Source organism: Vulpes lagopus, chromosome 11, assembly GCF_018345385.1.
Source record: "Vulpes lagopus strain Blue_001 chromosome 11, ASM1834538v1, whole genome shotgun sequence".
Taxonomy (NCBI): Eukaryota; Metazoa; Chordata; class Mammalia; order Carnivora; family Canidae; genus Vulpes; species Vulpes lagopus.
Genome location: NC_054834.1, coordinates 92,403,614 through 92,431,064, shown reverse-complemented (window position 1 = coordinate 92,431,064; position 27,451 = coordinate 92,403,614). Strand labels below are relative to the sequence as shown.

The following is a 27,451-nucleotide window of genomic DNA, read 5'->3' as shown; positions in this document are numbered from 1 at the left end:
AGAATGCATCATGTAACTGAGATTTAGCTAGGCTTTAGCAAAGTAATATCAAAGTTGTGCATACACGCTGTAGACTTCCAACATAATATGGACTTCATGGTGTGTGACATGCCTATTTTATAATTGTGTTTTTCCCTCGTTCTTTTCTTAGGTGAGAGGCTATGACTTCAAGGCTGACATGTGGAGTTTTGGAATAACTGCCATTGAGTTAGCAACAGGAGCAGCGCCTTATCACAAATATCCTCCTATGAAAGTAATTACTATTGGAAATAATATATTGGGCTTGAAATAGAATTTAACGGAATCTGTTCTGTAATTCTTAAACATAGTCATTTTTCTCTTAGACCTGAGGAAAATTAATGGAGGAATGCAGTCAAGTTCAATGTTGTCTGATGTGGACAGAATAAGACAAAAGTGGTACAGTTCCCAGCTTTGAAGCTCTCTTTACATTCTTAGCACAGAGCTATCTGAAGAATGAGATGGAGGTTGAGAACTGTGACAAATGCTGGTCATTACTTTTTTGATAGCAGAAGACCCCAGACTCCCAAGGAAAATCTAGAAATAGATTATAGTGATATCTTTGCAGATGGATTTCCCCAATTTTTTTTTTTTTTTAATGATCTGTAACATTTCACCCTCTGTGCTCATAATGTCATATTGGTGACTCATCTGAAATAAGTGAGGTCAGTGTTTTTAGGCAATAACCTACATTTGGAAACTGTGTCCAGATTTTTGTTTTTCCCTTAACTGGCCTACATTATTATTTCACTTATTCTGAGGTGGTGGTATCAGAGCTGATTTACCCAATTAGAATTTGTTTGGGGGCTGAAATAATTGGTGGAAATTGTGAAAGTATTTTACAGAGAATACAGTCTTTGTTTCAGTGTTTTCCTAGGAAAATACTGGAAAAACTTAGGAGGATTAAGAAAAACCAGAGGATAAAAAAAAAAAAAGAAAGAAAAACCAGAGGATAAATAAAGTTAAATAATTTCACGGATTAAAAAGTTAATACATTCTTATGCGAAAAAATTTGGAGTCCAAACAAGAACAGAGAAGAATATAATCACTCACAATCTCATCAACCACAGACAATCCCTGTTAAGGTTTTTTTTTTTTTTTTTTTTTTTTTTTTTTCCTGTTAAGGTTTTAGTGTAGTTCATTACACTGTTGTTTTCTCACTATATTTATATACATATTTTCAACATACTTAAGAGTGTGTGTGTATATAGACATACCTGCTTTTGTTAGCAGAAAATTCAAATTTGAGGTGGAAACAATTGAATTGACCTTTCAGAGAAAAAGCACTGAAGCAACTGTGAGGATTTTTCCTTCCATTGGTTTTTCTGTATTACTTTTTCTTCTCATTTTCTTTCTTCCCCCAAACCTTCATGTTGCCCACCCGAATCCACAGTCACATTGCTAACCCCAGCCTGGCATCCTGCGAGGCCCTGCTAGGACTTAACAGCTCTCCCACTTTCTTCTATTTGCTATTATCCTCCACAAACAATAAACTGTCACTTTAATCCTTCATCTATTCACACATCTGAAAGTGTTTGAAAGGAGTCTTGGCATGTATAACTTTTGCATAAATTAAGGCCAACTTATGCATTAATGAGGTTTATTCCTTTTATAGGTCAATAGTTTACTACAAATTCTCTTTTTTTAAACAAGTAATTTTGATGTTGTGAATGAATGGAATTTTTACCTTTTTGATTGGAAGCAGTGTTTTGCATTTATATTGTCCCCCTCCCAAAGCAACGTGGCCTTTTGCCACAGTTATGGTCTTCAGTAACTCGCATTTTGGCTAACTTTCAGTGTCTTACTGTCTCCATTTTAAGTAATATTCTGTAGGTTTTCTCATTTAAAAAAGGGAGAAATCATGTGTTACATTCTGGGATGTTGTGGATTTATTTTTAGGGTTGGCAGTGTGTTAACAGAAGCCTGGAGTTCCGGGTGGGGGGGCTCCCTATTTATGAATGACCTGTACACAGGACCGTTCTCTGTCGCTCTGGGCCAAGCCCCCCTCGCTACCCCCCACTTTCCCAGCCAGAGCCCCAGCCTTCACTAAGCCTGTGTTGGAGCTACGTGCTCCTCCAGGAGGCTGTGTGAGAGCGAGCCAGTTCCCAGACGTCTGTCCTGGCTGCTTTGGGACATCCTTCTTAACACACAGAACAGATTTTATAAGTTCTGTCAATGGAATAACAAAGAGGTAAAAGGGCACGTGAACAGATTTGCAAAGGGAAATAATACTTTTCAGCTCACGCTTTCTGGAAGGTTAAAATCACGGGAAAGCACCTCCTCAAGGATGGTCTTTATTAACGCTTTTGTGAAAAATTAAAAACTCGACCATAGCGGTGGCTGTACTGATTCTGTCTTGGTGCTTGTTTCTGCTGCAGGTGTTAATGTTGACTTTGCAAAATGATCCACCCACTTTAGAAACAGGAGTGGAGGATAAGGAAATGATGAAAAAGTACGGCAAGTCCTTTAGGAAATTACTTTCACTGTGTCTTCAGAAAGATCCTTCTAAAAGGTATGTCAAACGTGGTGGATGAGTTAGTGACCTGGTTTGAATCACGACAAAGCTCTGTTTGTGGCTGGGAAAAGGCTGTGTGAGGACACCTGAAAGGTACTTCGAGTTCAAGGGAAATCCTGCTCTGGCCCCTGGTTTCCAACCTGTTAGTGGAAGACAGGGTGGATCCAAGACGGAGAGGGGTGAGGATGAGGGAGAGAGGTGGAGGAAAATTTTTAGTGCTAATGAGATTCACTGTGTTTGTTAGGTGTGGGCTCTGTCATCAAAGGAAATGAAGGAAAACAGAAATCAAAAGAAATTGGCAAAAAAAAAAAAAAAAAGAAAAAGAAATTGGCAGTGGTGCACTCAGAAGCCGAGCTCCTATTCTGTACTGTGTAGGTTGAGCTGACCTCTCAGGATTTGAATATCCTGCTAGCTCCAGTCTAAACCGGGCAGAGCTATTGAATTTTGCATGAGCTTCCTTTTAGTTGCAGAACAAGTTGTGCTGTTTAAAAGATTATCAGTAAAGAAGATTAAGATTTTTGCATTAGAAACATTAATCATATAAACAGAAGCAAATGGTTTGAAGTTAACATGCGTGTCACTCCTCTTTATTCTTGGGCTACTGCCCTGCTCTGTAGTGTCCCTGTTTTCTGAGTTTGTTTCTTCCTTCTTTATTTCTGTGACTTTGAAATACCCTGGCTGGTGATAATATAGCCGTGTGTGTCTTTTATCACCTAAAGAAGAATGTTAATGACGTGAGCCACTCAGGCCTTGCCTGGCTAGAGTCCCTTGGCAGAGCTTGGTCGTGTGTGGCATGGCCCTAGCGTACTGTCAGCAGAGACCACAGATCTGGAGAGGCCTCTGGGCTCACCGGCCACCTCATCCACCCAACGGTTCGATTTGATACTTAAATTTGAAGACGTAAAAACTGGCTTCTCTTTTGAAGCTTTCTTTCTCTGCGAAGTACCCTGCTTTCAGAGGGATTCCAGTATCCTTATATCCTTTATGAAACTTAAGCCTTTTATCTTTACATAGTAATCTGCTGTTTGAGTAGGCAACCCTTCTCTAGATTAAACACAATTTCCATTATTTTACCCCATTCTTTGTAGCTACTCTCTGGGTTCCTTTACATTTTACTGCATTTGCCTTGAATCTTTTCTGTATCACTGAGCACCATTTTCGTGGAGCTAGGTCTAAGGACTGTTTGCTATCAAGCACCTTGACGTTATTTCTGTAAAAGGGATAATTGTTTTGTCACACCAACAGGCTATTTCTGCTTAAACATTTTAGTTGCCTTTTATGTTTGATTTGTAGGGCTTGTTTTTCTTTTGAAGTTACAGCGATCTTTCATTGAGGTTACTTCTTCACACTCCTGTTGGGGGGAAAGTGCTTTTAGATTCTGATTGTGTTCTGCAACACTTCCTTGTCTTACCTTTGTTTTTTGGTGATTTTTGGCATCATCAAGGAAATAGTTCCATCCTCCAGAGCGCGATGAGAGAGGTACCTGTCTTCCCAGTTAGCACTGGGTTAATGCTGATGGTCTCTGGGATTCTCAAACTAGTTGAGGTCCCACCTAGTGGTGGTGATGTGTAATGTCACACGATTCTAGCCCTTTTGGAAAAAAGATCCTGTAGGATAGAATTGCCGGTGTACTTTAATAATACAGCAGTAGATTTCTTTAGGAATTTGTAGTTTAGTCAGAATAAATTAGGTTGTCATACATTATATTTAACAAACTGTCCTTATTTCTTAATAATCTTGAAAGTCTTCCCAGGAGTTATTTATTATATGAGCTCAAATATCAGGTTCCCACCACCCTAAAAAAAAAAAAATTCTCCAAAAGATCCTTGCACCATATATTTGAATTCTTACAAAGTCTTCCCCTCAGATTACTCTTTTAGTAACTTATTGGTTTACAAAGTACTAATAGTTTCGGGTTTTTTTTTTTAAAGATTTTATTTATTTATTCATGAAAGACACACACAGAAAGAGAGGCAGAGACACAGGCAGAGGGAGGAGCAGGCTCCATGCAGGGAGCCCGACTTGGGACTTGACCCTGGGACTCCAAGATCACGACCTGGGCTGCAGGCAGATACTCAACCGCCGGGCCACCGGGGCTGCCCAGTATTAATAGTTTAAGGACTTATTTTAGATATTTTTGTTATAATCTAATCTAATCTCACTATTGTGCAATTGTCCCCTATAACAAACAGTATTGGTGCACCAAATTCCTGGGGACTCTCTCTTTAAAAAATTGAAGTATAATTAACAGACAGTGTTACAGCAGTTTCAGGTGTACAGTATAATGATTCAAAACCTCTATACATTACTTGGTGCTTATCACGGTAAGTGTACTCTTAATCCCCATCACCTATTCACCCATCCTCCCCACCCACCTTTCCTCTGGCAACCATCATTTTGCTCTCTATATTTAAGAGTCTGTTTTGTTTGTTTGTTTGGTTTGTTTCTTGGATTCTACATATGAGTGAAATCATACGGTATTTGTCATTCTCTAACTTATTTCACTTAGCATTATATCTGCTAGGTCCATCCATGTTGTTGCAAATGGCAAATCTCATTTCTTTTTAAGGCTGAATAGTGTTCCATTGTATATATGTACCACATTTTCTTTATCCATTCATCTATCAATAGACTCTTGAGTTGCTTCCATATTGTGGCTATTGCTAATAATGCTACAATAAACATAGGTTGTGCATTTATCTTTTTGGATTAGTGTTTTCTTTGATTTTCCTTGGGTAAATCCCCAGTAATGGAATTACTAGATCATATGGTAATTCTATTTTTCATTTTTTGAGGAAACTCCATACTGTTTTCCACTGTGGCTGTACCAATTTGCATTCCCACTAATAGAGCACAAAGTTTCCTTTTTCTCCACATCCTCACCAACATTTGTCTCTTATCTTCTTGACTAGCCAATTCTGACTGGTGTAAGGTGATATTTCATTGTGGTTTTTTTTCAATTAAGTTAAATTCATTTTTTCAAGTAAACTCTCCCCTAGCATGTGGTTCAAACTCACAACCCTGAGATCAAGCATCGTATTGTTCTACAGGCTGAGCCAGCCCAGTTCCCCTTGTGATTTTGATTTGCATTTCTCTGATGATGAGTGATGTTGAGTATCTTGTCATGTGTCTGTTGGCCATTTATATTTCTTCTTTAAAAGAAAAAAAATCATGACACCTGAGAATGGGAAAAAACCCAATATCGTTGAACTATTTATTATATAGGATGCAGTTTTAAAATATGTATTCATTACTTAAATAAGTAAACATTTAATTGCTACACAAATCTGAAAGAAACCATGAATATTTCCTGTCTTCTCTGCCTTTATTTATGTTGTTTAAAGGTTCTTCCTCTTCCTCTGTCCCCCTTCTACCCTCTTTTAATGCTTACACGAAAGACCCCATGTCCTTAGAGTTAGATAAATCTGGGTGAGATTCCTAGCTCTACTTTCTCATCAGCTACATGACTTAGTTTCCTAAGTCTGTAAATGGGTCTAATAGCACCTACTTCATTGGATTGTCATGAAGATGGAATACAGTGATGCACCAAAAGAGGATAGCATAGGGGCTTCTGGGTAGCTCAGTTGGTTGAGCATCTGGCTCTTGGTTTTGGCTCAGGTCATAATCTTGAGGTAGTATGATCGAGCCCCATGTCAGGCACTATCCTCAGCCCCATGTCAGGTACTGTCCTCGCTGTCTGCTTGAGAGTCCCTCTCCCCTTGTCCCCCACCCCTTTTGCATGTGTGCTCTCTCTCAAAATAAATAAATACATCTTATTAAAAAATATGTGGGTAGCACAGTGCCTATGAGTTCTTAAATATTCAGGGAATTGGGCTTGCTGTTCGTTATTTGCTGTTTTCTTCCTTACCGAGTGGAATTACTGCAACTCTTAGTTTTTCTATAGTATGTTGAGGAGATGTCTCTTGTAACACTTACCATACTCTGTGCATTTATTGACTTACACATCCGATTTCCTCTTAAGTTTGTAAGTCTTTTAGAAGGAGAACCTGTGTCATTCATCTTTATATCTTTCTATCCATGGTGTCAGATCTGTATTACATATTTGATATTTCTTGAGCAACTGGAGACAATTGGGAGCTTGCAGTTTGGGGGTGATTTGGACTTATTGAAGAGTGTTTCAGAAACAAACCAGATTCAAATGGGTTGAGGAGTAAATGCAAGATTTTTCATAATTTTTGTTTAGTTTCCATATAGATCATCAGCTTATAATCTGAAAGCAACTGACAGGTACCAAAATCCAGGTCTAGCTGAGTACCTTTTTAGCAATGAACAGAAACATATCACAGTGACCAGAACAGATCCAGTCCTGTGCAGGAGCCCTCAGGCTAGCTGAGAAGGAGCTGTGTTTTCTGTCAATCCTGAGAACTCATTGAACTTTCCTAATAAAAGAGAGCTGGGGTGTTAGAGCTATTTGCCTCATCCAAGTCTGTCTCTGCATTGGCATAGACTGAGAGGTGCTTATATTTGCAGAGCAGAACGTTTAGTTATTTCTTAAAAAAATGAGCCATAATCCTGTAGATTATGTACTTCATGTGGATGGCAACTATAAAAGGAGCCAGCATTTTCTTTGAGCAACAAGAGGGTGGCTAGCGCAATGATAAATTCATTATACGTGAATTAAACTTGAATATTTCCTTTAAAGGGAGGATAGGGTGAGAGATGCAACTCTGCTTGAGGTCAGTGAGATTTTAAAAATTATAATACGGATTATTAGAACTACTTAAACTGTATCCTGTTCATCCTGAATCCTTTGAAAATTATTTTAAGTCTCAGTGGACTTTGGTTCATCCATATGTATTAATTGAATTCTTTAAGAGATTTTCTTCTGAGAATGTTGGTACTTACAGACTACTGCGTTGTTTTTAAGGATTTTAAAATGAATTCATCATTCATAGCCTATACCATTATTTGGGTTGCTGGTATAGCATTTTAGCTTTCCTTGTACAACAGTGTCTGTATTTATATTATGTTGCGTTATTTGAAAATGTTATCAGCCACGTAAGACATAACTGTGCTTCCAGGATTCCTTCTCTTATGTGCTACTCACTCAGAGGCCGGCCCCACTGATGGCTCCATATTAACCCTGTACTGGTAGTTGCTATAGCATAAAACTAAAACAAACAAGTGAACAAAACACAAAACCCCCAAATTCAGATGGGCAGCATGTACTTCACTTTCTCTCGTGCCTTCTATTACTTTCTTCCTCCTTCATTTTCCTCATTCTTTTCAGTTCCACTTCCCCATACTTTCTTTCTTTTTTTTTTTTTTAAGATTTATTTATTTATTTATGATAGACGTAGAGAGAGAGAGAGGCAGAGACACAGACAGAGGGAGAAGCAGGCTCCATGCAGGGAGCCCGATGTGGGACTCGATCCCGGGACTCCAGGATCGCGCCCTGGACCAAAGGCAGGTGCTAAACCGCTGAGCCACCCAGGGATCCCCTTCCCCATACTTTCTTATGGAGATAGCTCGGCACTTGTAGGGATCTACCTCCAAAGCTATAGACGCTTGATGGCATTTGAGCTCACAGAGGATCTACTGTTTAGTTCTTCTCTGTATAGAGTAGACCTATTATTTTGTATGACATGTATAACCTATGAATGTAAATATTGAGCCTATAGAGGAAGGAATGTAGCTCCTGTAAACCATTTCTCATTTCTTATGTGATTGTTTGTATTTATTGATGAAGGCTCAGAGTGGAGAGTGCAGAGAAGGGGGTTTATAGATTTGGCCACCGTAGAAATGACCTTGTTGGGGAAGGGAAGGCATCTCCCCAGCTCTGTATCTTGAGGTATGTCTGGCATTTCCCAGCTCTCTCTCGGTTTTGGTCCTACCCCTGACCCTTAGTGTGTGGAAGGAGGAGGCCGGGTACAGAGGAGCGAGGGAAGCTTGTGTTGTGGCTCTCCACTTCAGGACCTCGTGGACTTAGCCCTTTCCTCTCTCTTTTTTTTTCCTGTTTCTTTTCTTTCTTCCTTTCTTTTTCTTTTGTTAGCATGAATATTATTTTCATTACATCGTTATCCTGTTCCCTACTATCTTGAACAGATGCTTAGAATTTGGTGTTGACTAAATTTGGCTCAGAGAATTGTGGTTCTGTGTCCGAATGTCTGGTAGCATCACTTCTACCCCGTATTTGGTTATGGTATGGAAATTGAGCTATGATAATTTTCTGGTCTGTGTTGGGCATTGGGGATATAAAAGAATGAATACTGTGTGGTCCCTGTCTTGAAAGGGCTTATAACCTAATGGGGTGTGGAGGCGGGAAGGCATAGGAACAGATAATTCCAGAACAGGAGTGTGGGTAGAAGGGTGTGTGAGCACCGAGTAGGGAGCAATGGGAATTCTACTTGGAGGAGCCGAGCAAAGTAGCTCTGAAGATGATGACATGTAAATTAGTTCTTGACTGATGAGCAAGGCTGTGCCAGTCAGTTACAAAGTTTTTTGAAGAAATGTAGTGTGTGCTTTGTCATAAGGAGCAGGAGAAGGGTGAGAATGTCAGTGTAGCTGGAGGACAGAGTTCGCAAGGGTTGCCATGGGAAATGAAGATGGAGGAGCCAGCATCTCTCTGGCCACTGAAATCTGTTAGGATGGATAAGAATCGGGTTTTTATAGAGCCAGCTTTGGAGCAAGGTAGACGATGGGTTAGAATGAAGAAGAGAGATGTAGCAGAGTCTGGCTGGGGGGCTGTGATGACTGTACGTCATGACCAAGGGTGATGAGGGATTTAACCGAATCAGTGGCCTCAAGTCTTGATTTTCTTAGGTTCCTTTTCACTTAAAAGAGTTAAGTGTAAGTTATTTGGTGTGCCTCTTGGGTTTTAGAATTCTGTTTCATGTTATGAGGTGCCAAACATGACCCCAGGTCTCGCTCAGTACGGCGTGACTGTTGTCCTGTGTGTTTTCTCTGCAGTCTTCCCCTTTCCCTGGAGCTCCAGTCCTGTGTTTGATGTTCTGAGCAGCCTCATCCATCTAACCACACACGCTAACTCTTGTCTGCTAGATTCTAAGTTGTTGGAGGTAGTGTCAGTGTCTGTCATGTTCACTACTGTAGGCCTGGCACCTAGTACAAATCCTGACACATAGTAGATGCTTACTAAATATTTACAGAGGGAATGAAGGATGAGTTTGGAGTAGTGGGAGGCCAAAAACATTGCCCACGATCAGTGAGAGTGTACATTAAGTGAACAACCAAAGTTAAATCATGTAAAATAGCAGCATCATTTTTAGTTCTAGGGAGCCCATTTAACAAGGTACGAATTCATTGAATTTGAACAAGCTCGCTGAGGGGATATGGCACGCAAAATGTAAATCGCGGCCCACCTGTTGTTTAGACCTTTATTTACTCAAAGCAGTTAGCAATTAACAGCTGTTTATTGCCGTGGCTATGGTGATTGGGGTTCTTTGTCAGGTCCCTCTAGCCAGTGTTCCACATGAAGCTGAGAAAAAGAGCAATAACAATTTAAATAGAAAACTTCTTTGCACTGAAATGCAGTTTATGGCCCCTGTAGACTCACATGGTTTCGACAGCCATGCACTTAACGACTTTTCCTAATTTTTCCGTATGCTTGGGTTCAGTCCCTGGACACATTTTAATGGAGTTGCCTGGTTGCCAAGCGGTGGTTTCCAGTCTTTTCACATCTGAGGACTCCTTTTAAACTTGTACCCCTCTCAACATAATAATGTGTGTACCTTTGGTAACCATCGCCTGAGAGAAGACTTCCTGGTATTCAATAATGCTCCCCAATTTTTTCATTATGAAAAAATTTAAATACACAGAAAAGGGTGAAAAAACAGTACAGTGTTTCCTTCTATGGTACCAGCTAGATGCAACAATCATGAACATTTTTCATATCTGCTGTATCTACTTACCCAGATTTTATTTGCTGAACAGTTTGAAAGTAACAGACTTAATGTTCCAGCTTGCTTTCCCTACAACTAAAAACATGTTCCTGTATAACCACAATACCTTTCCACACCTAAGAAAATAACCAGTAATTCCTTAAAATGTCCTTCATACCCAGCATATTCACCTATATCTAGTTATTTCCGAATGTCTTTTATAGCTCCTCCCCTTTCCCCTTCCAATGGCAGGATTTAGACAAGGGTCACTTACGGCATTTGGTTTTGTTTCTTTAAGTCTGTTTTAATCTGCAACAGTCCTCTTACTTCTCTCCTCTTCCTCTATGACACTGACTTTTTGAAGAGAGCAGGACAGTTGTCTTGATGATTATCTTCTAGTCTAGAGGTATCTGATTCTATCTGCTTGGCTGTTTGTTTTAGAAGGAAAACTATTGAGGAAGGAAGCTGTCCTATATGGAAGAATGCTAGTTAATAGATGTGGAAGGAATAATAGAAGTAGAAAATCAGCATTCTACTATCTGCTCTGAAATAATTATTTAAGACAAAGAGGCTGAAACCCTTAGGGAATAGAACACTCCTACAAGGCCACAGTGTTACCCCACAGGATACCTTTACAGTGGAGAGGTCTCAGGGCAGGGGATCATTGGTTAAAACTTGGCATCACTCCCAGTGAGATAACCTAACATTATGTGCTTCTGATATACAGTAGGAGGAGTGCATGGTGTCCAATCTATGAAGCATTCCTTGCCCCACATGCTTCATGCAGCCTGGTCAGGTTTTTATTTTTTTTTAATTTATTTTTATTTTTATTTTATTTTATTTTATTATTATTTTTTTTACTTTTATTTTTAAAAGATTTTATTTATTCACAAGAGACACAGAGGGCAGCCCTGGTGGCTCAGCGGTTTAGCACCTGCCTTCAAGCCCAGGGCGTGATCCTGGAGACCCAGGATTGAGTCCCACGTCAGGCTCCCTGCATGGGGCCTGCTTCTCCCTCTGCCTGTCTCTGCCCCTCTCTCTCTCTCTCTCTCTCTCTCTCTCTGTCCCTCATGAATAAATAAATAAATAAAATACTAAAAAAAAAAAAAAAACAGGAGACACAGAGTGAGGCAGAGACACAGGCAGAGGGAGAAGCAGGCTTCCCGAGGGAAACCCGACACGGAACTTGATCCCAGGACCTCGGGATCTCGACCAGAGCCGAAGGCAGACGCTCATCTGCTGAGCCCCCTACGTGCCTCCTAGTCAAGTTTTTAGACCTAATTTTTAGTTTATAGGAAATCCAGGGTAGAAAAACAAGATAAATGGCACCAGGAGGAGACAATCAGACCAGTCCGGTAATGCTTTTACAGGAGTTTGCATTTTATGAATCACCATCGCATTTACCTCCGCCTGAAAACAAGTGGGGCATATACAATTGAGACAGGATCCCTCAGTGGGCAGACAGAGCTTGTCCACATGATGTGGACACCTTGCAGTAACTGCTGTTCTTGGGGAATCATAGAACTCTGTAGACTATAATTTCTTTGACAGGGTCATATTGCACCTTGCAAAGCTTCTTAATAAATACAGGAATTTAGCTCACAGACATGTCAGTCTGCCACCTTTCAGAAAGACTGAATTCACTTAGTGAGGTGTAAAGATGAAGGGTGGAAAATTGATCATGCCCCAAATATTTAACTTACAGGAGTTTATGTGTTTTGCAGTAGGGGTATTTGGAAAGAACTGGAAAATCAGCCCTGGTTTTATTTAGAGCCCGTTTATGATTTAATTTAGTTTCTGGTTTTGCTATTCCTGAAACTGGTTATCCAGAAATACTCTGGAACTTGGTTGTTTCGTCAAGGCAGTGTATTTATTGAGTGGTCATTGTTTCAACTCTAATTTATTATTGATCTTTCAGGCCCACAGCCGCAGAACTTTTAAAATGCAAATTCTTCCAGAAAGCCAAGGTAACATGCTTAAAAAACCCACATAAATCTGCTATTTTGAAATCACTATGAATTTCTGCGTATGATATTTGGTGTTGAACTGTTGGGAACATTTGTTTTTCAGAACAGAGAGTACCTGATTGAAAAGCTGCTTACAAGAACCCCAGACATAGCCCAAAGAGCCAAAAAGGTAAGCACCACTAGCCTTTGTGACCCAGCAAGGGCTGCTCCCCACTGCCCCCCACCCAGGGAAATGAGACCCACAGAAACACTGGAAAAAGAATGCCACATACTCAGGATGCGTTATTCAGAGGTTATCTGATTAGTGATTCCTCAGAGAGATGAATTTTGCCTTTCAGGTATCTCCGGCTTGCTGTTATTTGTTGGTGGAAACAGCTTGAATGATTTCATTTTTCCATTTATCAGCTTTGCTCAAAGAGGGTCAGAGGGGAGAGGGGATTGTGATGAGCCTGGGACACTGGAGAGGAAAGAGCCTTGAGTATCTTTCCTTTGGAAATTTCACAGAAGAGGAGCAAGTCATTTTTAAACAGTTTGAAATGACGAAACAAAAACCCCAGTTTGTTTTTAATGGTCATTTTTTCAACTCTGATTTCATTTACAGATTTATTGGTTATCTTTTTTTTTTTTTAAATTTTTTTTAAATTTATTTATGATAGTAACACACACAGAGAGAGAGAGAGAGAGAGAGGCAGAGACATAGGCAGAGGGAGAAGCAGGCTCCATGCACCGGGAGCCCGATGTGGGATTCGATCCCGGGTCTCCAGGATCGCGCCCTGGGCCAAAGGCAGGCGCCAAACCGCTGCGCCACCCAGGGATCCCGATTTATTGGTTATCTTGAGTATCTGTGGGATATCCATCTTTTCCTTATAACAGACCCTGGCCCCTCTTGTAATTTACCGTATGTTAACTAAATTATGTTAATGATTATCTGAAAAACTTTCCATTCTTGGTTTTAGATTCTTTAGATGGTGTGTGACTGTATTTGTTTATGTATTTATCCAGAGTTTTATTTATTTGTAGTTACTGATTTCATTATGGTGTGAAACCTAACAGTTTAACCTCTGGTTTGGTTTCATTTGGTTTTAAAATTATGCTAGATATTTAAAATAAAAAATATTTATGTAATCACAGATTTAGACAGGTTAAGGTTCTCTTCCTCCCCTTCCCCCTTTTATATTTAATAGTTATGGGGAAAGCTGATATAAATCTGAGTTGTATGCTCTGAAATAAAACTGGCAGAGAAATATGCATCAGGGATTGCATCTCATGATGCCTTGGTTAAGTAATAACTCTGAATGTTAATTCCAGACATTGCCTTTTCTAAAACATTCTGTATGGAGTTCATTTAGCAGGTGTCTTCATATTGTTTGAAGCGAATTTGGAAGTAGTTTTTAAGAAATGACCCTCTCTGTCCCGGTGTCCGAGGGCCCTCCTGGGGCCCAGCAGAGTTCTTTGGGCTGTGGGCCCGTGTGGCGGCTGGGGGATTGCTGTGTTGACTGCGTAGACCAGAGCCAGGGCTGGTCTGCGGGATGTTTCTGAGGGAAAAGGGAAAGTTTGGCGGACGGTCCATCAGAGTGGCACATCTCAAGGGGCGGCCCAGGAAAGCTAAAGCTTCAGTTTGAGGCAACAGAAAGTACCAGGGCCCGACCACAGTCTGAGGGCTCTGCACAGAAGGCCCAAGGAGGACCCAGGAGAGACTCCCTGGGCTGGGCGAGCCTGGCATGGGGCTTCGCTCAGGCACCTAAAGTGTTAGCCAGAGTTGGAAAATGCTGTTAGGAAGCGTTGCCTTCTTCTGTTTGTGTCATCCCCAGAGAACAGTTTTGTTGGTCTCGACTTGTTCTGCTAGTTTTGTCTGGTCTCGTCTGGTAGCTCTTCCCCTGGAGGGGGTGTGCAAGGCCTGTTTTCTCCCCAGAGCTGCAGCCCCCCACCCCCACCCCACCAGCCCTGTCAAGCGGCCTGGCGGCCTCTGAGGTGTAGTTTCCAAGGGGGTTCCCTGCCCTCCCAAACCTAATCTTCCTGTGTTCTGTGTTTCTGGCTGAGTCACCCGACCTCAGGGCGCTGGGATTATTTTTGTGTTTGAGGCCTCGTTGCCCCTGTGTCCTTCCCGTCTAGCCCCTCTCCGAGTCCTCTAGCACAGTGCTTGGAACCTTCTCCTCCTGGCTTTGGCCAGACAGTTGCAATCCCTCCATTCTGCTCCCCCTTTCTGATCTGTTGTAGGTGTTGTTGCCAGATTAACTCTCTGGTCATGTCACTTCATTGTTTAAAAGTAGTTCCCAAAATTAAACGAAAGCAACCCCAAGAACACATAAATGAAAAAATAAAGTTCCTATCAAATAAAGGGCAACCTCCTTAGCCTTGAATTCCTGGCACCGTTTCAACTTCCAGCCTGATGCTGTGCACTCCAGCTCAAGTGAACCACCTATACTTTCCTCACCAGCGTGTACTTTTCCTTGAAACTCTATCATTTTGAGAAAATGAAGAAGCTCTTCATGTTCCAGCTTTATTTTCTTTCTTTTAAAAAAAGATATTTAAATTATTTCTTGCACATTAGTGTGCTCGGCGCTCCAAACCCCATTTTGCACGTATCTTAAACAATAAGTATCTAGAATTTGGAGAGATGTGATTTTTCAAGCATGTCTTTTGCCGTTTACTTGCTCCTGGATTTTAGACTTAAACCTCTGGGCTTGTTTTGTCGTCCATCCCTTTGAATGGAAAATGTCTACACATCTCAGTCACAGAGAAGAGTAAAGGGAGAATATAAATTAATTCCTTAGGGGTGCCTGGGTGACTCAGTGGTTGAGCGTCTGCCTTCGGCTCAGGGCATGACCCCGGGTCCTGGGTTCGAGTCCCGAATCGGGCTCCCTGCATGGAGCCTGCTTCTCCCTCTGCCTGTGTCTCTGCCTCTCTCTGTATCTCTCGGGAATAAATAAATAATATCTTTTTAAAAAATTAATTAATTCTTTAAATGTCTTCTAGGAAAGAGGAGCCGATGGTAATATCATTCTTGCTCTATAGCTGTAGCTTGTTTCATTAAGTTCTGCTGTTTTCCTGTTCTCATTCTCGTTTCCAAGCGCGCTTAGGCTCTCAGCCTCACCCCATTCCTTGCCCATCGGTTCCATGGGAGGTATGCTGACCAGAATATCGATCACAGCGCATGTCTCTCTCATAGCAAGTGCCCACAAATGTTTGCTAACCCAGTGAACTCTTCGGCTTGCGTATACCAAGGAACGGCCATCCTAAGCTCTGGTTTTTACGCACCCAAAATGCTGGGTGTACACCTGTTCCTAGGATTCCTGTTAACAGCAGACCTTTCTCCCCGTGTGGGGTGCATGATGTTGGGAAGCTGTTCCTTGCTTGAAACTTCTCTGGCAGGCTTGGCCACGTGGAAGTAAATATTATTTCAGTCACCATGAGCATTGGAAACCTTTGTCATAGGATGTCTTTGCTTGTCTTAGGCTCTTACAGCACGTAAGTAAATTCAACTTGCAAGTTGGTACAGGGGAGTCTTTGTGTTATTTGTGTCATCCATTTTTGGACTTTTCTTTATTGATACCTACTATTGACATCTACTCAGCTGCTTACTTTCCTGTTTGCTGTGGCGCCTCCTGGTTGGTCACACTCTGGTTTCCTGGTGTACATCTGTTCTTCAGATGCTACTTGTTGCTTCCGGTCCCTTGATTTTTGTCTCCTTGGTTTGTTGTTTTAAAAGTCAAAACAGACAGTCTATTGATATACTGTTGTTTACATGACAGCTGGGCCTGTTGATCAGCTCTCTGTACATTTAGGCAACTTGTGTCGATTGGAAATTTGTTGTCATAAGCAACAGTGTCTGCTTCTCCTCCCTTATGGTAACAAAAATTAAGAGATAATTTTTCAATATGTGTGTTTTTTAAAATATGAATATTTCTCATCTTTAAAAGAGAGAGGGGCCAGTTATAGCTGCTTTCAAGAAGCCCCAGGGAGCCCGCCAGTGCTGTCCTTTGGCGTGTGAGGTAGACGCCTGTCAGATTCATGTTTGGCCAGAATGTGAAGCACTGTTTGGGGGCCATGGAATTCCATGTGGGTAGGTGATCTTGTCTTCATCCAGATTGATTCTTCTAAATCAGGAAAAAAAAAATAGACCAGTGTGGCTTTCCTGGTAATTTAGCGGCATACAATGATTGTGTACGTGTGTGTGTATGTGTGTGGTCATTGCAGAAATCAGAGATATTTGTCTTCTTTCTGAAAGCAGAGTATCTGGTCCTTTTGGGTTTTCTCCCCCTGACAGACAGTGTTGCTTGGGGATCAAATTGATTTTCTTTTGCCCTAATTTTTCTGTCTGTGAAATGGAAATGCTGTTGGACCTCAGGCATGTGGTGACAGGTAAAGAGATTTGATTTTCTTGGGCCACAAGACATTCTGGGAGTTCTAAATGAGAACGTGCAGATCATGACCCTTGAGAACAAGGTTAAGTATAGCTATCATTTCTTTTCGACTTTTCACTTATCCTCGTGCATGAGAAAAGGCTTCGTAGCCATCACTCCGCCTCACATGACTTTTTAGGGGCCTGTCCCCAGCCATCTTTAGGGGTTTGAGAGCTTGAGCATGTGCTGTTCCACTACTGGGTTCACTGAATGGGACAGAGTATAAAGCATTCTGCTAAACTTGCATGCGGATGCTTAGGGCTGTATGCATTTTCCCTAGGAGCATCTAAGTGTCAGAGTCGGCTGGTGTCTCTGCTTTCGGTTAATGATGTGCATCTTGAGTCACCACGTTCAGTTCACACTCCTGTTGATACACTTTCTGTAGCTAAAACTCACCGATGCCAGGAAAGGGGCCAAGGGCATCCACAGATATCCAAATGCTGACTGCTTAGCCAAAAAGCATATTGGCCAGAGAAGGGATGAAGTGGGGAAATGCAATACGCAGTTCTTTTTATGGTGGTGGTTATGTTTTCATGGGAAGAGGGATCACTGGAGGATTTTTGTTTGAATTTTCTCAATTTTGAAGTTAAGAAGTTCGAAATTGATTAGTCACTATCAGAAAGAGTTGGGTGCCTGGGTGGCTCAGTTGGTTAAGCGTCTGACTCTCGATCTCAGCTGCGGTCTTGATCTCAGGGTCGTGAGTTCAAGCCCCATGTTGGGCTCCACGTGGGGTGTGGAACCTATTTAAAAAGAAAGAGGGAGGGATCCCTGGGTGGCGCAGCGGTTTGGCGCCTGCCTTTGGCCCAGGGCGCGATCCTGGAGACCCGGGATCGAGTCCCACGTCGGGCTCCCGGTGCATGGAGCCTGCTTCTCCCTCTGCCTGTGTCTCTGCCTCTCTCTCTCTCTCTCTCTCTCTCTGTGACTATCATAAATAAATAAAAATTAAAAAAAAAACAGAAAGAGGGAAAGAAAGAAGGAAGGAAGCAAAGAATGAAAGAGCTACTGTATCACTGCTGCAATTCGATGGAACCACTGTGAACTGGAAAAAGCAGGGTAGTAGTATTTGTGGGCCTCTGAATTTCTCGTATCAGGCTTATAAGATTGACTTCACATTAAGGACCCAGGGAGTCGGCTTCATTTGATTTTCTTATGTGCTTAGGAATAAGTGGGGAGGGATATAGGGATATTACAGTTCATATTTCTTTGATACTTTTTTAAAAAAAATTTTTAGTAAGTATTTTTTTAAATTTATTTATTCATAGAGAGAGAGAGAGACTGAGAGGCAGAGACAGGCAGAGGGAGAAGCGGGAGTCTGACGCGGGACTTGATCCAGGGTCTCCAGGATCAGACCCTGGGCTGCAGGCGGCGTTAAACCGCTGCGTCACCGGGGGTGCCCTTCTTTGATACTTAATGTATGTTCATGATTTGTCCTTTTTCTTTTCACTTTTTATTTTGAAATAATTTTAAGCTTCAAAAGTTTACAGAAATAGCACAAAAAATTTCTCACTGTCTTTGAAAACATTTCAAATCTATTGACATGATGTACTTTGTCTTTAAATATACTTCAGTAAAAAAAATATATATATATATATATTTCAGTGCATATTTCCTAAAAACCAAGGGCATTCTTTTACCTAACAGTATAATTATCAAAATCAGGAAGTTAACGTCGCCATAATACTATTATTCAAGTTCGGATCTTAAGCAGGTTTTGCCAGTTTGTCATTTGTCTGGCCCAGAATCCAATTCAGAATCACTTAGTTGTTGTCTTCATTAGTCTTCTTTAATCTGGAATCGTTTTTATTTTTCTTTTATAGAAATAGTCACATTTTTTTTTTATAATATTTTTTTATTTTTATTTATTTATGATAGTCACAGAGAGAGAGAGAGAGGCAGAGACACAGGCGGAGGGAGAAGCAGGCTCCATGCACCGGGAGCCCGATGTGGGATTCGATCCCGGGTCTCCAGGATCGCGCCCTGGGCCAAAGGCAGGCGCCAAACCGCTGCGCCACCCAGGGATCCTGAAATAGTCACATTTTTGAAGACTGTAGGCCACTTATTTTATAGGATGGTGCTCCAGTTTGGGTTTGTCTGATATTTCTTTGTGATTAGATTTAGTTTATGCATTTTCTGACGGGAATACCTTGGGATGGTGCTGTGTTCTTCATGTATCATGTTGAGAGGCACGTGATGTTGATTGATGCCTTTACTTGTGATGTTAACTTTGATCACACACTTAAGGTGGCACCTGCCAGCCTCTTGACTGTGATAAACACAATTACTTCCTAATGCGAGGAATTCATTAATATTACATTCTCTCATTATATTATATTAAACATTAAAAGATAAAGTGAATGTATTTACTGCACAGGGTCATTAGTCTTTTTTCAAGGAAAACATTTGTGCTTTATGTCACTGTGGTTGAACATGCATAGGATATTAACGATAGGATTTCCCTCTGTTTTCTAAGCAGTCTTTCAGACAGGGAACCCTTGGCCAGTATATAATGTTTAGATTTAGGGAGGAAGTGGGAATGGTGTTGCTCGTGCTGCTCCAGCCTCCGTACCTGGTCTGGAAACAGCAGTAGCTGGATCTGTGTCCTTCACTGGGTGAGCTGGCTAATCTCTCTGAGCCTGGTCTTGTCCAATGGAGCCAAGGACACCCGACGGTGCGTTGCCATGACGGTGAGAGATGATCTCTGCAGCTCGTCTAGCGCCGTGTTTGACACATTGTGAGCTCAGCCCAGCACAGGCTGCTCTATCGTGTCAGTAAGGGAATGATTAGAATAAGGCTCAGTGGTTGAACATCTGCCTTCGGCTCAGGTCGTGATCCTGGGGTCTGGGATCGAGTCCCGCAACGGGCTCCCTGCAAGAAGCCTGCTTCTCCCTCTGCCTGCATCTCTGTCTCTGTCTCTGTCTCTCTCTGTCTCTCATGAATAAATAAATAATCTTTACAAAAATAAGGGAATGATTATTGTGGCTGCAGAAAGGACATGTTTGAGGTACGTGGTGAGATAGGGAGTGAGGAAAGAGTCCTGGTAGCAGGACAGGTGGGGTGGGTGGTGAATATTATTTCCCTCTTGCTGTTGCTTTGGACGAGATGCAGAAGCCGGTGGAAGCCTACAGAGGGAGAGGGAGAACGATGACAACCATGATTTCATGGCAATCGCCCCTTCGCACGTCTTCCCCGGGGTTTTTCCGGCCCCGTCACGGTGCGGGCTGCGGGCTGCGGGCTGCGGGCTGCGGGCTGCGGGCTCTCCCACGAGGAAGCAGCACCGGGCCTGTTTGCCGAGGCCAAAGCGCAGTCAGAATCCGATCCGCATCAGCTGGTACCCACGTAGGGCCTGGAGCTCAGCGTCACGTCTGCGCCCTTGTTCGTTCTAAACAGCTGTGTTCGAAGACAGGCCGGGTAGATGTTGCCCTTACACTTGACAGGTCACAGTGTGGGGTCACCTGCCTGACAAGTCGCACGGTGCCTTGGAGGCTGTTCTTACCTCTGCTTCTGTGCTCTTTTCCAGCCCATCATACCTCAGAAGGAAGCAAAGAGGGAGAGAGCATGGGAAGGAAATTTGGATGGCTGGGCAGCGTGAGGTAGCCGACGTAGGGAGAGGGGGTACCTTTGTCATCCTCCGCGACTGGCCTGTCACTCCACGCGTGCCATCATGGGCACTAGGAGGTGCCAGGAGCGTCTCTGTAGGCCCGCAGGTGTGCCGGGGTCCCAGCCGGGGATGGAAAGGCCTGGATGTTCAGAAGGGAAGGGACGTGGCCAGCGGGAGTCGGGGAGCGTGGGCAGTTGCCGCGACCCGCCGGGAGCTCGGGAGCTCCTTCGAGAAATGAGGAGGAAGGACAGCTTCCTGCGCTTTTGGGGACGGAATTCGGGAAAGCCCGGGAGGCGGTGCCACGGTGGTTGGTTGGTACAAAATGACAAACGGCCCTAGTTATGATCATGATCCTAGTGAGTTTTTATTACTCTAACCACACCTATTGCTCTGTATACTAGAGTTTTATTTTATTTTATTTTATTTATTTTATTATCTTTATACTAGAGTTTTAATGTCATGATTGTTTTTGTAACGGTTTCATGGCCGGGCTGCAGCTGCGCTCGGTACCCCCGAGAAGGGCCTGCCGTGACTGTGGCCGTGACCGTGGCCGTGTACAGCCAGGGCCGAAGGGTGGATGGGGCTCGGTGGGCACAGGAGAGCTGTGTACGGCCGTGCACCCTGCTGGACACTTGGTGCACGTCCCTGGCTGTGAAGGCCTGAGTAATAGGACAGCCAGGGTATCAAGACCGGCTTTTTGCAAAGAACACCTCTTTTGAAGCACGAGTGGGAAAGAGCACGAACAGCTCGTGGTTCGGGGGCCTTGGGGTGGCAGACCCAGGTTGGCCCCCAGCACCCTGCCGTGTGGAGGCGGCACGAAGCCAGCTCACCTCCCAGTTTAGTCCATGAAGAGGGAGAATGACTTTGAATTTCCACACAGTTGCTTCCACCCCCCTCCTGGAATCCTATAACTAGTTTACAAGTTATTGAAGGTTATAGGTTATCAAGAAACCAGAGAATAAATGAAGTGGTTTCACATGCTGGCTGCCGGATTTTAGCGGTGTTCCCAGGCTGACCAGTAGAGGGCGGTGAAGGGCTTCATATCCGCGTGGCTGTGGCCCGCGACCTGAGCCAAAGTTTTTGGCTTTGTGGAAGCTCTCAGACTTGGAGAAGAGGAATCAAAGCATGTTAGGTACCTACCGAGCCAGGAGTGCCAGGTGCCCGCCAGGTGCCGTAGTCAGCCAGGGTCCCTTTTTTTTTTTTTTTTTTACTGGGTAGGGAGTGAAGGGCAAAGGTCTCATTATTCTTCCTTCAAATTGCATTTTCTATTAACCAAAGTAATCTAACATATGTATTTTCCAGAATTCATGTCAAAAACAAAAATCTCAATTGTGAAAACGAGATTAAAGATCTCCTGGTATTTTAGTTCAAATTAATACGGTCCTGGGTGGTTGCAGGCTGTTTCTAGAAGGTTCCTGGGTTGCCACAGTTCTCCGTAAAGCCGGGGAAACAGGAAAGAGGGAGTCAAAGCATATGATAACAATGAAGAAGTGAACAGACCTTTATAGTCTGGATTTAACATAAAGTACTCCTCGTGGTTCAGGTAGGCCTGATGCTGCATGTTCTCCTATTACTGTGTCTCCCCTTCCTCTTGTTTGGAAACAGGTGCACCTGTTGGTAACCTGTCTTACGGAGGAGCTCACACGCTCAAAGGGAGACGCACTCTGGTGGTTGAGGAGGTTATTTTTCCTATGTTAATGCTGAGAAAAGTTGTCCAGAGAGGTTGAAATTATGGCTTTTAACTGGGACAGATGTTCCCAGGGTGTAAACTCATTAATGTTTGCATTAGTTTACATTAGTTTTACATTTTAAATGTTCGGTTTAGCCCTTTGAGAATGTAGAGTTCATCTGTTCAGAAAAGTGCTTTTGGTCACTAGGGGGTGCTGTCGGAATAGTTGGTGGAGGAGCCCGTGGCCTGGGATTGCCTGCTCGGCCGCCCATAGAATCACTGCGGTCACAAGTTTCTTCCTTTCGCATCTTGCCTGCTGTGCCTGTGCTGGGGGTGAACCAGGCAGAGGTGAGGGTAGAGGAAAGAACAAGGGGAAGAAGCATCATAATTTACTTTCAATTCGATTGGTGAATTGAGTTGAGATATTTTGTATCTGCTGCATGTATTTTGGGGCCCCTGGGTGGCCCAGTGGGTCAAGCGATGACTTTGATTTCGACTCAGGTTGTGAGCTCACAGCTCCTGGGATCCAGCCCTTGTCAGGTTCCAAGCTCAGCATGGAGTCTGCTTGTCCCTCTTCCTCTGCTCCTCCCACGCACTCTCTTCTCTCTCAAATAAATAAAACTTAAGTTTTTAAGTTTTTTTTTTTTTTTAAAAACCCAAAACCTGTATCTATTTTGGGTAAGTGGCCTCTTTCTGGTGACATTGGCTAGAGCAGAAAGGATCCACGGTAGAGTAGTGATTCGCTCATCCCGGCGGCCCCCCTTCGGGGAATGTCTGTGTTCTGAGATCGAGGTATCTTTGAAAGGTACCAGTTGCTCAAGAGAGTTGAAGACTTTTACAGATCTTGGAGACCCAGTTTTGGGAATTTAAAAATAATGACATACATTCTGAAAATACTGCGAAAGACCCCGTTTGCACAAAGACCCCGCAACTTTAGTGTGCGGAGAATTGATTGTTTTCCTTTTACTGGAAAGGCTTTGGCAGAACCAGTGGCCTTATTTCACATCCAGTTAGATTTTGTTCAAATGCTTTCCATGCTTCGTTTTTGCCTTGGGGAAATTTGCTAACTTTTTCAAAGGCTTGTGTGCATCAAGCTCTAATTGGCGTACACGTGCCGAGGGCAGTCCCCGAGCCTGCTTGCCTGCTCGATCGAGGGCTCGCTGAGCATCACCGACGACGTACCAGGTACTGACTCCCATCAAGGCGGTTTGCCTTTAGCACCTTTCCAGCTCGCTCTCCCATACCATGGCTTTTAAAAGTAGATGAACCAAAAAATAAAAAAATAAAAAAATAATAAAAGTAGATGAACCAGAAAGAATGGAACGGAATTTGGCTGCAGTTGCAGCATCACTAGCATAAAAGCTAGTTTTTTATGATTCTTTTTTGATCTTGTCAAAGCTCCGACGTGATGGATCGATCGTACCCTTCTTTCTGGTTCAAAGCCATTCAGTGTCTTCTTGCCAATTATAGGCAAGTTCCAGGTTCCTGCCACTGATAGGGTGAGGTCCATGCACTTGTAGGATGCGGACCAGGCAAGGCTCCCACGTCATGTGTTTGGGGCAGTCCTCCAGCCTTGCCTTCGGCTACTCACCACCTCACCCTTGATGCACCCTTGCAGAATACCATCCCCCCTGAATCCAGTTGCTTCCTCAGTCTTCCATCAGTACCGCTTCTGTACCTGGGGCATAATTCCCGTGTTGTACTTACTGTCATTTGCAATTACCCTCCCGACGCTTTTGCTTTCCGTACCAGACTGAGCTCCCTAGGTGCAGGGACAGTGCCATACTATTCCCGTGTTCCCAGTGCCCAGGCCAGTATCTTGGTCCATCTGGAATTGAAGTTTAGGAAGTGAGATTGCAAAGTCATGATGATGGCTTTCACGGGAGTTGATGCGAGAGCGTGAGGGGAGGCAAAGCAAATCTTGTAGTGTGAAAGGAGAGGAGTTGAGAAGTCTTTTCAGTTAGTGTTATTTTCTTGTATTTCAGGTCTGGGACTCAGAGACTGTCACCTTTTAGTTTAACATCCTTTGTCATCTCACATTTGCTGAGTCTTGGATGAACCACTCAGCTTGACTCACCTTTGCCCCCTTATCACGAAGTGGAATGGTTAGATTTTATTACCTAACACACACTCCGCATGTTGGATTATCTGACAGCAGAAAAGCTTGGTCCCTGGCACTCAGCATATTCTGTGTTGTCATTTTCTTTTCCCAGACAGGATTGTACATAAGTTTTCCTATCACCGGAAGCCACATCTAATTAGGAAGATATTTTGAAACTAGATTTAAATTAGTTTTCACTACTCTCTAATTTTGGATTGCCTCTTACATATCCCCTCGTGTAAGGGGAACAATTTAAGCTTAACTCTTTAGATCATGATCCCGTAAGTCTTTAAAGTGTGTATGACATTTTGGAGCAGGGGACGTGCGGAGATAGAAAGTAATGGAACTTTTGCACACAATTGGGAAAGGAAGAAGTCCATACCGGTGGAAGGGATCCAGGACTTTTACCTTTCTTCCTCCCTGCCCTGTTACACTGTGGCCATTCAGGAGGTGTGGTGAGGCCAGCAGAGGGCATGGTATACATGCTTTAAAAATCAAGTGTCGTGGTGGGGGGGCTGTGCTTGTTCTATGTTTATCAAATTTGATTGATGTAATAATGATGCATTGTTTTACTGTACTCTTTTTTTTTTTTAAAGAAAGGCCAGTGTGTGTGTGTGTGTGTGTGTGTGTTTAATGTATATATTTTATTAAAAAATATATATATATATATTTTATAATTTCTTTTTACTTTGAAATTAAATTAGTTTTAAAACAAATTAAAATTCCAGAAGTGCAGTTAAAGTTGTACTTTGGTATAGGATTTTCTAGGCTTCCCGTTAAATTACTTCTCACAAATTCAAATACTCATTTAGAAGAGCATGTAATAACTTTTAATTTTTTTTCTCACATACAGTAAGGAAAGGAGTCCTTGTACAACTTACAAAGTAGTCACAGAGCTAAGAAATTAAAATAACAGTCTTTATCCAAATTTAAAAGGCCATGTGAATTTGTTTTGGCTGTTTTGCAACTACTTTGTTGGTTGATAGAATTTGGTTGGGGAGGAACTGGAAAGGTCCTGTCTTAATGAGTCTGGAAGGGTTCCCTTAGGGGATAAGGACAGAGTATTAAGAGGTGAGCTTTCTCTGCGACTCTGTAGAAAGTAGGAGGAGGTGGGAAGAGGAAAGTGAGATTCCAAGCCTAGAAAGAGGTAGAAAAGGCCCAAAAGGAGGAGCTTGGGGTCGGGAAGTTGGGATCCACAAGGGTCTGGTGCTAGAAGGTAAGTCCAAGCTTGGCAACCTCAGGCCCCAGGCAGACCCTGACTCCACCACTTGCTGACGGGGTAACCCTGAGCCTCAGCCAACCACCCCCACCCTGCCCTGGCTCAGCTGTGAAGTGCTTCTCATTGATCCTCTAGGGTGAAAAGCGAATCCTGAATTGGGCCTCCAGTGCTTGCCATGATCTAGTCGCTTCCTCATCCTTAAGACTTTTGTTCTCCACCCCCCATTCTCCATGTGTCTGTTTGCCCAAGGCTCCTGCGCTGAAGTGTTAGTCTGCTCCTTCTTCAGCCGACCTCACTTTCAGGTCAAAGAGTCACTTCTCCAGAAAGCAGAATTGGAACCGTGCTGTGTTCCTTGTTCTGTGATCCACCTGCATTTTCATTTAAGATACCTGTGGGCATCTCTTTGTGTCAGGAAACTTAAACATACGAAGGGATGTTTAGTGGCTGCATAATGTTCTACTACAAGAGTGACCATAACTGATAATCAGCTCTTTCTTGACGAATTTAGATTGTTTCCATTTTTTTTAAAGACTTTTATTTATTTATTCATGAGAGACACAGAGAGAGGCAGAGACTCAGACAGAGGGAGAAGCAGGCTCCCTGGGGGGAGCCCGATGCGGGGCTCAATCCTGGGACAATGGGATCACGCCCCGAGCAGAGGCAGACGCGCCACCACTGAGCCACCCAGGTGTTCCAGATTGTTTCCCGTTTTTTACTGTTAACCATACTGGATTGAACATGTTGCATACGACGTAGCTGATTTTGTTGGGATGTGTTCCTGACCTGAGTCTCAGGTCTGTCATCTGTGTAAGAATATATTACTCACACATGCACACACACATGCATATTTTTAGCTGCCTAACATACAGTATTTAATATTATTATCCAATTTTTGGTATTGAAATGTTATCCATGTATGTTTATTTTATTTCACTTTTTTCCTAGCTCTTCAGTTAACTATTGTGGAGAGCATCCTGGGTCTTCTGGTAGTTTTGCGACCTTGAGACTTTCAGTAACTGTAGGAGAGACTAGAATGAACCATGTACTAAAAGCTAATCAATAGGGAGCCCATTATGGAGGTCCCAGCTTGGGGTCCTGAACCCATAGGGCCATTAAATGCCGTTAGGAGAGAGCCATCGGTGGTGAAGATTGCGGGGAGCCCTACCATTCTGCAGCTGGCTCTGAGAGAAGGACTTGTTTTCAGTGTGAAGAATGGGCTAAGTGTGCCGCGTGATGAGGTATTTTTGCCCATTTTTCTGGCACTGCAATCTCTGTGTCCAGAGCAAACAAATGATAAACAGCTGCCAGCCTGAGAAGTGGTCCAGCCGTTTTCACCATCCCTTGATTTATGGTGTTTGAGTGTTTGCGTGGAGGTCCAGGGTTGGGTGTTGGTGCTGTGGCCAGTGTTGGTAATGTCAGGCATCCACAGGCAAAGGACAGCATCAGCATTTTGGATGGTGAGCTTTTCTTTTTTTCTTTTTTCTTTTTGTATTTTTATATTTTATTCTTATTTATTTTGATACATACTAGTGTCCTGGTTCAGATCCTTTATGATCTTAACCAGTTACAGCTTTTAGAGTTTGAAGCCTCATTTTTCTTTTTTTCCTGAATCATTGCAGAGGATGTTCAAGAAGTATAACCTTCATTGGCCCTTGGCTGGCTTTGGACCTTGGGTGAGAGTCACCCACCTTCTCTGAGACTCGATTTCCTCACCTTCCCAACTGCTGAGGGTTTTTGTGGTGTTCAGATGGGACAGTTGAGGGCCGCCTGGGTGGCTTGGTCGGTTGAGTGTCTGCCTTCGGCTCAGGTCATGATTCCAGGGCCCTGGGTTGGAGCCTCGCATGGGGCTCCCTGCTCGGTGGGGAATCTGCTTCTCCCTCTCCCTCTGCTGCTTCCCCTGCTCGTACTTTCTCTCTCAAATAAATAAAATCTTAAAAAAAAAAATACACGTGACAGTAGATATCAGATGCTTATGCAGCGTCTGTAGTATCACAGGGAGTCCATGAATGCTTTCGCCTTTTCCTTTCCCTCACTGTGCATCGGGAAGTGTTCGATAAGGAAGGAGTGATGTGTTATACAAGCGAGCCTAAGAAGTATTTAAA

The 27,451-nt window shown here is 43.0% G+C and overlaps 1 protein-coding gene across 3 annotated transcripts in view; it reads left to right on the top strand.

Annotated features, from left to right (window-relative positions):
- The window catches only part of STK39 (serine/threonine kinase 39), a 291,842-nt gene that overhangs the window by 101,024 nt on the left and 163,367 nt on the right, over positions 1-27,451 (top strand). For all 3 annotated transcript variants that reach the window (XM_041722629.1, XM_041722630.1, XM_041722628.1), the window contains exons 7-10: positions 152-253; positions 2,397-2,530; positions 12,311-12,359; positions 12,463-12,528. In XM_041722629.1, coding sequence (XP_041578563.1) covers positions 152-253; positions 2,397-2,530; positions 12,311-12,359; positions 12,463-12,528 — 351 coding nt within the window. The remainder of the gene's footprint in view (positions 1-151; positions 254-2,396; positions 2,531-12,310; positions 12,360-12,462; positions 12,529-27,451) is intronic.